Source organism: Rhopalosiphum maidis, chromosome 1 (assembly GCF_003676215.2).
Source record: "Rhopalosiphum maidis isolate BTI-1 chromosome 1, ASM367621v3, whole genome shotgun sequence".
Lineage (NCBI taxonomy): Eukaryota > Metazoa > Arthropoda > Insecta > Hemiptera > Aphididae > Rhopalosiphum > Rhopalosiphum maidis.
Window position 1 is genome coordinate 27,027,590 of NC_040877.1, and position 12,431 is coordinate 27,040,020.

Sequence of the window (12,431 nt, forward strand, 5' to 3'; positions counted from 1 at the left end):
AAAAAAAATGTGTAGAAAATACAATTATATATTTATATGATGTCAATAATCAATATAAATTTCGTCATAAGATTTTTTTTTCTTTTGCTTTAGGCTTGTTACTACAATATTGCCATAGACTATAGCGATAGATTTTTTTTCTATTTTTATTAATGTCATAAACTACCATAGATTTATTAATGTATGGCATAGACATGCGTTGACTAAAAAAGCATGACTAATATACATATACAATGACTAATGAGCCATGGGAGCTTTGCGGGAGTCTGATTTCATATTTTAAATATGTACATTTTATGGTTTAACGTTTATTGAAAAAATCTTAAAGGCATATTGTTGTTGTTCATTTAGATAAAGGTATTTTTAAAAAAATTTACTTTTTCGCTTTAATTCATACTTTACACAACTGTTGTATATAGGTATGTCTATGACGACAATACCACCTATAGGTATGAATTTTATGCAACTTATATATTACCTATATATAGTAGCTGCTAACTAATAGGTAGGTACTTACTTCAAAGAACGGGTTCACTCTTCAAAAATGATAATAAAACATTAAACACGATAGTTGCAACCACTAATAGCACTTAGGTGTGAAATAAATGAATTAAAGCCTTTAAATTTCACCTAAAATTATTTTTTAATAAACTAGGTTTTTTCACTGATCCAAGTTCCGTGACTACATAACATAAATAATATATAGGAGTATAGGACATAGGTCATAGGTACGCTGTTCTATTATTATTACAACTATTATTTTTTAGCAAAATTATCCCAACATTCTTACCACCACTAAGAAAAATTTGTTGATACGTATAATGCTTACTAGTTAAATTGAAAACCATAAAAACCAACTTTATAACGTATCGTGGCATCTGATATATTATAATTTTTCTTTACTAAATGAATGAATTTACTAACGTTTCTGGATTAGCTATATTTCTTGTATTAGTTAGGTATAAATAGTAAATGTCTCTTGAAGAAGACAGAAGACCTATTATTATGTCAGCCTTTATCCATTTATACAATTAGTCATGAAATCTATAGTATATTGAACAATTTTTTTTAAAATAAAGGGGTTTAACTTAGGATAAGTATCTAATTATATTATATTGATATTTGTACAGATGGGGCGAAAAGAATGGTTCAAATGGTTGGAAAAATTTCTGGTGTCGTTTCGGGATTTAAAGGACTAATAACAAATCATCAAGCACTTGTTATGAATAATGCCAATACTCCTTAAAAATATCCTTCATGAAGCAATGAAAATTATAAATGTCATGAAATATTGGTCATTGAACACAAAACTGTTCATAATTTTTTGTGAAGATATATTTGGGAAGTATCTATGTTTTTTTCGCCCAACATCACCCATTTAATTTATTACTCAGAGTTACTGATAAAATTTGGTTACTACAACTTAGTTACTATTTTCAAAAAACAAAATAAAATAAATTTATCTATACAAAGTAAAATTACTATAGTTTTTATGGCAAATGATAAAATCTAAATTTAAAAAAAAAATTTTAGCCTGTTTTTCTCAATATAAAATCTATAGTTTTGCCTTATTAAAAGAATATTTACATTTAATTTATGATACTATCAAAGAATTTGATGAAATATATGACGAGATTGAACAACATTTAAATGATGAATCATAATTGATGATCATTAGAAAAATATTTTCTAGAGTATTGGCGATTTTGCATTATGAGCAACAAGGTTGGCGAGAGTAATCAGCCCCTTTGATTACTCTCGTCGACCGCGGACGGTTTACTCGTTGCTCATAATGCGCAATCACCAATGCCCAATAGATATAGAATTTATTTAACAATATAGGTTATTAGGTTAAAATCCATTTTTAATCAACAATTAACTTGAAGACTTTTTATAACATTGTATGAAGAATTTATTGAAATTGCCAACGATTCATTTTTAAAAACTTTATTCAATAAAATATCATAAACAGATTTTTGGTGCAATAACAGTATTAGTAATATTACTAACATATATCAATCTCTGGCTAAAAAAGTTATACTAACACTTCTTTCTTTTGCAACAATATATCTGTGTGAAACTGGATTTTCATCATATGCATCATGAACAAAAGGTAAAAAGCAATAAACACATGAATTTAATGAATTTATTATACCATGACCAACAGTGGTAAAAAACCTTTTATAATTCTGCTTTAAAACAATTCTTTTTTTATAGTTGACAATTTTTTAATATATGAAATATATTAATACAGATACAATTACATTCATAATTGTTTTTAAATACTGATAATATTAGGATATATTGATATCCAGTCACAGTACTAACGTCATAAAAGTTTAATGTATAATCCCATTTAGTCAGGTTATGATTTGATTTTTGATGCCAGACTCAAATCCAAATTATCAACAACTAAATTCATGAATAACAAAGTAATAACAATAAAATTATATAATAGAGTAGGATATAATAAGCAAAGCCAGTTTTAATTTTTTCAATGTCTAGTACAAGAATTATTTTAGTGCCCCTAATCAAATTCTAATTGTAACGCCCTGTGGTGAAGCACGTGTTGATTGTATCTAAAGTTGGCCTGATAGTATACAATTTCCTCTATACAAATTAAACATATTTGCAAGAAATTATAATATTATTATGATAAAAATATAAATATACAAAATTTTGATTTTAATAAAAAATAAATATATATTATACAATAAAACAATCATAAGTCATAAATACTGACAAAATTAAATATTTGGTATCATAATAAAAAAAATTTATAATATAATTTGTATTTAAAAATAAATAACATTTGAACACAATTAAAAATGTAATCATTAAGTAATATATTTAATATATTTATATCTTATAATATCATTGATTAAATACACAATATGAATATTTAATTGACATAAATTAATAATAAACAATACAAAATTAACGTACTATACTAAAATAGTAATATTAAAAACTTTTATATTTTGTTTTGGAGTATTTTTTACTGGTGTTAAAAAAAGCATAATTGAGCTTTTAATGATCTTGTCACTTAATTCCACGGGTCAATAATTTTAAATAGTCATATCAGGTTTAGGTTATTATTTATAATAATGAAAAGTATAATTATGTTCTATGTGGTATGTATAAAAATAACCTTTTATGTATTAATATATTTAGATAAATGAGAAATTTAAGAACATTGATTTATTCCCAAGTAAATAATTTTATCGAAATTTAATAATGTAAAATAATAATATTTTCGATTTCCTTTATAGACAGTGCTTTTTTCTTTCTTTTTTTTTTTTACATATAGATATTAAACCAAAAAACAAAATAATGATTAAAAAATTAAAGCTATGATTTAAAAGGAATATACCATGGCAGTAAATATTGTAAGTATTTAAATATTAAATTTACTACTATTTACTTAACCTCAATTTAGCTATAAAATTATAAATACATGGAATAAATATTATATTTACTATTTATTCAGCAGTAATATCTAACTGTAATGGAGGTATTAATTTCCATATGTGTTGTTTTAATGTTTGACACTGCAAATTCAATTTGTATTGACCAGGATAAAAGAATATTACCCCACATTCATGATACAACCTATCATGTTTGTTAACCTATATATAATAATTTATAAATGTTAAACTATTTTAAATTTTCAACTTATGTATTAATTAACTTAATTATTGTACTCACTCTAGTTGTATGCGTTTTAGTTGATCCAGTAGTAGCTAATCTATTTCCTAGTTGACTGTTTGTAGTTCCATTCAGATAGTCTTGGTAAAAATTCAGTTCCAATGTAACATCATCCAATGGAGACATTAGAGAATTATGTACCCAAATTTGTAGCTTTAGCTGCTGACCAACAGGATATTGAGATGTTTCCGATAAAAGCTTTTCATCACACTCACTGACAATTTTTTCTTCATTTAAATTGATTTCTAATAGAAGTATTTATATTCTATAATTCTATAATATTATAGACTTGATCTACAAACATTTGATTAAGTAAATTACCCCAATAAATAGGTGATGTGCAAACAATATCAAGCATCTGAGGACACAATGTAAGGCCGTTTAATTTTGCAACGCCCCATCTGGATGGTAAATCATCATATGAATTAACTGACCATCTTAACAAAACTTGTTCAGCTATATGTTTGTTGCACTGGGATACCATATCAGCTTGCCCTTCTTCACCACTACTAACCTAAAATAAAAACTTATTTTAATATAAATTTACATTAAATTTAAGATTATTATTCATAAAAAACGTCAGTTAACCTGTTCTAAACTATGAATTAAAAATCTATCAACAGGTACTGGAATCCTATAGGATTCTTTTTCTTCCATTAAAATGCTTTTATTTGTTGCATATTTAAGTTCCATTTCTTGATTAGTAACATTTACAACATCAAGTACCAAATAAAATTGGGAACCCCTAAAATACAAAGATATTAACTATACCAATAAATAAAATAATATAATATACTCACGTTTCTGCTTGTAAGACATCCCATCCAGTTACTAATACAGAATTGAATATATTTAATGATAAAACACATGAAATTATTCTGCAATAACCAGCAGCCATACCTTCACCTCCAGCATATTTTATTTTAATATTAAATTCAATAACCTAAAGTTAAAGATGTTTAATATTTATTTAAAAAATGTATTATAATTAAAACAATAATTATGGGGTCATTATAAAATAATATGTATTGAGTTAAATTAATTTTTAATTAAAAAAATCATAAATAAAATAAATATTACTTTTAAAGATGTTATATCAGTTGGGCTTCTGTATCTTGAACAATTTGAATTTAAACTGCTTTCTCCTGATCTGAAAAATATACAACCATTTCATATATATATTAAAATGCAAGTAGATTTAATAAAATCAAAAACTAAATCTTGATATAAATTTACCGGAATGATGAAGCAGTCATTGGAGACAATCTTTCATTTCTTTGTTTAGGACTAGGTAATGATGGATATGAACTTGGACCTGATAAGGTTAAGCTACTTTTCAAACTATTAAATTCTATAGCAATAAAAATAACAATAAATACAATATTTAATTTATATGAAGTCAAATTTTCAACACAATTAAAATGAATAATTGGAAGCCTAATACTATTATCTTATTTTAATAACATTATTACCTGCCAGCGGATACTGGTTGCTTGAAAGGAAATTTAATGCACCAGTTAAATGAATACCTACTAGAATTTCTGATTTAGGAGTAATTGGCAAATAATCTTTTATATTTTCAGTGTCAACTTTAATTATACTATTTTTTAATGAATGTTCAATAGTCGATTCAATTGATATTTCCAAAAGATCAATAGAAATTGATCCAACATTTAATATTTTAAGGTTATAATCCTCACTAAAAATTTAAAAAATAATTACTATTCCAACAAAAAATATAATTTGTTTTATATACCTTTGGCCAGCAAATAATGTAATATTAGATACAGTCTCATTTTTTGAATCTAAAATGAATGCTTCTAGACATGGCATTGAAGGAATAACTTGCACATTATATGTCATTTCTGGTACATTTGGAATATTTTTAAGGCGACAATTAGATTTTACTCCTAACGTATGTGTTGAATAACCATTAATTTCAATTTCCCCCACTTCTTTAGGTATACCAGTTAACACAACATTTTGATAACTAATTTCTGGAGGTAAGTTTATAGAAAATGGAATACTTTCAAAGACAGCACCACTTGTCAATAGAAGCTGGAATAAAAATTAACATTGAACTATTAAAGCACTATAATGGTAAAAAAAAAACTTAGTAAATAAAACACTTACAATATTTGTTACTTCTAATTCGAAATTTAATGGATTACTGAGTTCTAGTATGACTTCACAAGGTTCATTTATTACCCAAACATATTCCATCTTATTACTTTTAATATTATATTTTTCCATTGAACCAAACTTCAATGGAGTAAATAAAAATGGACCAAAATCTTCTTTAGCTTTTACTAACTTATGTGGTCTTAAGTGAAGTTTTAAATTTTGAACAGAAAAGTTCCTAAAATAGATTATAATATAATAGGTAATAAATTAATTTGTCAAACTAAAATTTCTTACTCAGGTTGTGGTATATTTAAAAGATTTGCCGGAGGTATAACAAGCCCATTAACCAATACAAGAGGTACAGGTGAACCTTCACATTGTGCAGATAATACAGACAGTTGTGTAGCATAAGCGCTTCTTTCTACTTTGTCCATCATCCACCACATAGTTTGTAATAAGAATGTACAATGCCTTGTTGCTAAACTAGCGTTTCCAACTCTTTTTGCAGCTAATACAATTTCATTAACTACTTGTCGTTGTAATTCAGGCCATCCAAATTGCCCTCCTGGTACATAATCATTTGGATCCAAAGATAACTTATGTCCTGGCAACATTTTAAGTAATAACTGATAGCACTGTTCCCATGAGGTGTGTGGATTACTAGCAGAAACATATCTTTTTGAAGCCAACCATTGAAAAAATGATGCTTTACGATGAAAACCAATTTCTGAATATAGTTCAGCTAATTTCATTAAACGTTGTATCTGGATATTAAATAATATTTATTTTTTTAAATTTGTTTATATCAAAATGATTAATTATTCATTTATTTTCCTAATATTATATTAAAAAAAATTTTTAATTACTTTCTCCTCATCAGTCAAAGTCAAGTTTACAGGTAAAACGTTTTGTAAAAAATAATGGACATGTATAAAATGATGATGGTCAACTGCTATACGAGCAGCTTTAAGACTTCCTTCGGTCAATACTACTCCAGCATTTAAATACTATAAGATAAACAAATATATTATAACAGTATATACTTTTGATTATTTTCATGGATATGTATGTGTGTATGTATAGAGGAAGGGAAGAGAAGGTTTAGTTAATATAAAAATTTAGTGACTAACCACTTTTATACTTATGTTTATTATATAAATAGTTATATTACTCAATTATTCTCATATACAGGGTCCAGCAGTGACACCAGATAAATTTTAATTGGGATGACGGCATAGAAAAGAGATTAACGGTCTTTGGTCCGTTATTATCATTATACCCTACTATATAGTAACAATAGATCATTGGACAGGTGAAATATAGGTGATGGATTAGTGAGGATTTTCCGTCAGGATCATCATATTTACCCTTACAAAATTTAGATTGTGCATATCTTAATCTAGATGATTATCAACAACAAATCTAATTTCATAAGGATATGCTCAGGAGACTCGAAGAAAATCAACAATGAGGTGTACTTCTACCTCTATTGGGTTTTTCAAAACTTCTAGTAAACATCTAGACTACTAAAATGTATACATTTCAATGTAGGTCATATGATAAGTGTAATTTATAGAAAATAATTTTTGTTTTTTGAACACCAAATGGTAACTCTCTTACTTTATCTTTAAATTTGTTAAAATGAAAATAAATTCATTATTTAAAGAATAATTAAATATTGAAATCGTCCTGTTTTTCTGCCAAACCCTATATTTTATAATTTTATTGAAGGTGAATATTTAATATTATAAACACTTTATAATTAATATGGTTTAAATGGCAAACAACAATTTAATAAAACTAAATTTTAAAGATAGAATTTTATCTAATTTGATTAGATATGTTAAAAAACTAAAGACCATAAATACTAATTGCAGTTTACTAGATAAATATTGTTTGATTTATTACTTTAAAAGGATGTCATACCTGCATATGTTATTTTTGTCTTACTAACTCACAATACAAAACTAGAACTGCTTAATCTAAATATTGGTATATTATAATATGTTAGTAGGACAATAATAACATAAGCAGGTATGACATCATCTTAATTGTACATTTTTAGACTTTAATTTAACGATGGTAAGCAGAAAATATCAAATGATTGCTGTCTGTATTTAATGAATTTATATTTTGTTACATCTTCACCAGCTACTTACTTTACTATAATGTTTTAAAGCTTCACCATAATTCTTATAAATGTCATCAATGCTAAGTAAATTCTGAGGCATTGTAGATCTGACCACATTATCATCTAATGAAACAAAACCAGTATTTGTGGATAATGGTCTAAACCTATAAAGTAAATTTCCAAAATATCATAATACCATACAATAAGTAATGAAAACTAATAAGAACATACTTGAATCTTGAATGACGTTCTTGAAGTGAAGCATTTCTTTGAAAATTTGATTTTGTTAGTTGATTTTGAGGTTGCAATATCATTAATGAAGTTGCACACAATCCTTCCAAACAACCTTTAAGCAGAATCATGTAAACATGTTTAGATTTCATTTTATTTGTCAACTATTTAAAATTACCTCCTAACCAAAGCCAATCATTACAAGAACGTAATGTATCTATAGCAGTCTGATAAAAATTAAGAGCATCATTCAAAAAACCAGTTTGCAAATTCAAATCAGCCAAATGCTTAGTTACACGTCCCATACAACGTTTCTTATTAGCTCTAGACTCCATATCCAAGCCAATGATATTACGTTTTTCAAATGGAGCAATTAACAATGTGGCTTTATCCAACTAAGAAAAAAAATTTAGGTACCAAAAATATGTAGTATATTCAATAACAATACATACTTTTTCTTTTGATTTTTCCAGACGTTTGGCATCCAATACCCAAAACAAAGAGGACAAAAATTCATTTAAATGCATTTCAATTGAAGGATTTGGATCATTATCACTAGCATAATATACATCTCTTGACTTGAAATTTGATGGTGTACTTAATTCAGGAGAGTTTGGAGCATTTACACCAAATATAATACATCGTGAATCATATAGAGTAGATTGATATTTAACTTTTAAGCTCTCGTGTAATCTACATATTTCATTTAATTCAATTTGAAGTTTGCATTTGGCTAAAAAAAAAAGTACATACATTAATGATGTATAGTATTTAATTTTCATACAATCTTTACATATAATTTTTTAAATAATACTAGAATATTTAACTAATGAAAAAATACTTACAAACAGTTATAAGACCCAAAAGCCTTCGATGTGTTTGAAAATCACCCCAATCATTATTACCAACTGGATACTCTTTGATATATCTTGCTTGAACACATCGTTCTGCACCGGTACCATCTACTATACGTAACTGATTTATCCGACATATACGTTCAAAAAGACGGTTAAAGTTTTTTGATGATAATTCTTCACCTGAAGACAATATATTTCTTTCATACTTAATTGAACAATAGCCATTAAAAGAAACAAGTTAAAAACATAAATTAGTATCTTGCATAGACCATTTACCTAGATGTTTCACTAGTATAAGTAGAGTACCGTGATCATGAACTGTCATTTCATAGTCTGGATGTGACATGTTTGGGTCTTGTGTTGGAGTCGACAAAATGGCACTAACTGAAGATCTCATTGAATCCTGAAATGCAGTACACACATACAAATTCAAAACATTAATGATACAACCATTCATAAAATGAGAAAACTCACCTGATTTTGAATCCAATTTTAAACAAAAATAATTGTTGACGACAAGTACAAAACGGATTTATTCAAGTAAAATATTATCATTATCTAAATTAAAAACAATTCAATTCTTCTAGATAACGAAATCAATAATTCTTGATCATATTAATATATTAATGATCTGAAGTTTATTAAATATTTATGATAGATTGTCTAATTTGTTTTGATATTTCGTTTGTATTTCAAATTTTTTATATCACTTATCTAGTATCTACTTCAAAAGTATAAAACAGGAACATAGAAGCAGATAATAAGCTTATACTGTTGATAACAGTGGGCAGTGGAAATGGCCAATGGGTTCTGTATTGCACATAGATAACAAAGACATTTAAAAAATATATTTAATTTAATTATATAGGTATTAGAATACTTTCAGGCACCCTCCGAAATATATATATATTTGTATGGTTATTTACTTATTCAATTGTAATGTTAGTTTTGTTATATCAATGTTTGTATTTAAAAAAAATGTTAATAAGTATACCTAATTTTCATAAATTTTTGTTGTATATTTATTAAAAAAAGTTCTACTTTTCAATAACTGATTTTCAAAAACACCCCCCCAAAACTTTTTTCAGCGTACGTCACTGAACACTACTATAATATATTATATCACTATCACAGCTATTCTGTGAACTGTGATTCTGTATATTATTAATAATATACAATATATCTGAGTGACTATTAAATCTAATTTCATCTATCCTGATTTCTGTAATACTACCTATATCGTCTATTTGCATAATTTACTCTAATGTCTATCATTTATGGACAGTGGCGTATCCAGAATTTTTATTAGTCCCCCCCTAACAGCACACGCTATCTAAAATTTTATAAGACATATTGTAGTATGCGTTCATGTTTCAAATAAATACAAATCTTTAAAATAAAAAATAGTAAATACAGCCAACGAGGGGGGGGGGCATGGCTACTGTGCTCCTCCTATACACGCCACTGTTTATGGACCTTATAAAATATATCATCGCTAATATAATAATAATAATTTCTCAAAATCCCAATCATTATTCCCAATGTGAATTTAATAATTTATCAATTCACTTTAGTTAAAACTATAAAAAAAACAGATAAAACCTAAAATGGACAATTACAATTAATTTTTAATAATAGGTAGATTTTTTGGGGAAAAATAGTTTTTATACAACTGAATAAATAACAAAAATGTGAATAAAAGAACCTAGAACACTAAACAATTTGAAAATGTCATACATTTTTATATTATTCTCATACATTTTTAACTACTAAATAATATAAAACTGTACATGATTTTAATACATTTTTATAGATTTTGAATCTTAAACGCTTATGAAAATAAAACCGTGTTTACGTATTTTTAAACTGCTATATAAGAATAACTTATAGGCCTATGAGGTCTTATTAAACTTTTTATACGAGCCTAAAATTTTGTATCAACATAATAAAAACACAAAATTCGAATACCTATATAAAGCCTAAAATTAGTTTAACGATATTTCTAAAATTTTATTAAGTATAGAAAACAATAACTTTAGAAACAGTAGAATATTTAAAGTTTATACGGTTAATACTCTTTGTATAACATAAAAAATAACCCAAAATCGTTTAGGAATAAATTGTAATTTTACGAGAGTATCAAATTTTTGCAAAAATTCTAACTAAGAAATTATTTTAGATTTACGCCAATTTTTCCCTTATTCTAGTATGAACATTGAACAATTTTAGATTTTTTTATCATAATTTATAAAAAAAATTAAAGAAAATAGAAAATTTTAAATTTCAATAAAATAAGAACAAACATTTTAAAAGTTATATCATATCCACAATATACTATAATAATTATTTTTAGAAATTTTCAAATCATTACGGTTAATTTTTTTTGATTATAATAAAATAACAAAATCAATTTTGACAAAATGATTATGCGTGGAAAAGTTCCTGATTTTTCTTAAATTATTCTCGTTTATTTTCAAATTTCAATTATCAAGAATAACATTGGTCATTTTTTACTTTAAGCCCCTATCACTTACCAGACAAAATACTGCAGTTAAATATTTCTTTATAAATACTTACATCATTTTAATGAATGAAGCGTGCTTTATAACTCATAAGTCATCCATCATACCTAGTGGCCAGTGACATATTTAGAGATTTAATGCCCTGGGTATATTATATAATTTGTTGCTCCCAAAGGCCCAAAGTTTAAGCATTTATTTATCTTATTTTTATAATCATTAAACAAATATTTTGAGTTCAAAAATAACAACATAATCATACATAGAAGTATAGAACATAACATAATAATATAATATGAAACATATACGTTAGATCGTTAGAACATTTAATACTACAACTGCTATTGTGGTTTATAATTAGCCAATTTTTATTTCTGAAATTCCGCGTTATTGGTCGAGTATTATTTATATTTTATTTAATAATAGAGGCAGTAAGCACCAGTGGCGCAACCATGGAGGGGATTAAGGGGTTGTAACCCCCCGAAATTTCTCTAAGGCCTAGTATAATAACCTATATACTTATCTTATGTATATATATTGTAATAATGTAACCCCTTCCGAAATTTTTTTCTAATTGCATCGAATATATTTTCTGGTAAGCACGAATAACGGAATAACGTATTAACACTATTATTATAACACTTTTTCAAATTTAAACGCCACTGATCATACTCTAAATACAATACTAAAACGTATTAATTTTTACTTAATATAATCAGATATTTTGAAGTAAATGCATATTTTTAATATGTTACTTATTCATAAAAATATTAGTAATAGGTTATTTTTAAAGAAATATGTTTAATGTATTGTATTGTAAATCGTAATATACAACGTCGTAATAAATAAGATAAGATAGGT

The 12,431-nt window shown here is 25.9% G+C and overlaps 1 protein-coding gene across 2 annotated transcripts; it reads right to left on the reverse strand.

The window, feature by feature from the left end:
• Nucleotides 1–3,357: 3,357 nt before the first annotated feature.
• On the reverse strand, nucleotides 3,358–9,729 carry LOC113560312 (protein brunelleschi). 2 transcript variants are annotated; one of them, XM_026966093.1, is made up of 19 exons: nucleotides 9,526–9,729; nucleotides 9,328–9,454; nucleotides 9,040–9,231; nucleotides 8,647–8,927; nucleotides 8,373–8,589; nucleotides 8,195–8,309; nucleotides 7,992–8,127; nucleotides 6,699–6,839; nucleotides 6,127–6,596; nucleotides 5,842–6,067; nucleotides 5,465–5,766; nucleotides 5,181–5,407; nucleotides 4,945–5,059; nucleotides 4,789–4,858; nucleotides 4,509–4,651; nucleotides 4,297–4,453; nucleotides 4,030–4,222; nucleotides 3,709–3,953; nucleotides 3,483–3,629 (listed from the first exon to the last, which is right to left on the reverse strand). In XM_026966093.1, the coding sequence occupies exons 2-19, from the start codon at nucleotides 9,446–9,448 to the stop codon at nucleotides 3,483–3,485; spliced, it is 3,498 nt and encodes a 1,165-aa protein (XP_026821894.1). In that variant the 5' UTR covers nucleotides 9,449–9,454; nucleotides 9,526–9,729. The 2 variants fall into 2 exon arrangements, with proteins under 2 accessions (XP_026821895.1, XP_026821894.1); XM_026966094.1 differs by lacking the exon at nucleotides 9,526–9,729 and having other exon boundaries at nucleotides 3,358–3,629; nucleotides 9,328–9,448.
• Between the last annotated feature and the right edge of the window lie 2,702 nt (nucleotides 9,730–12,431).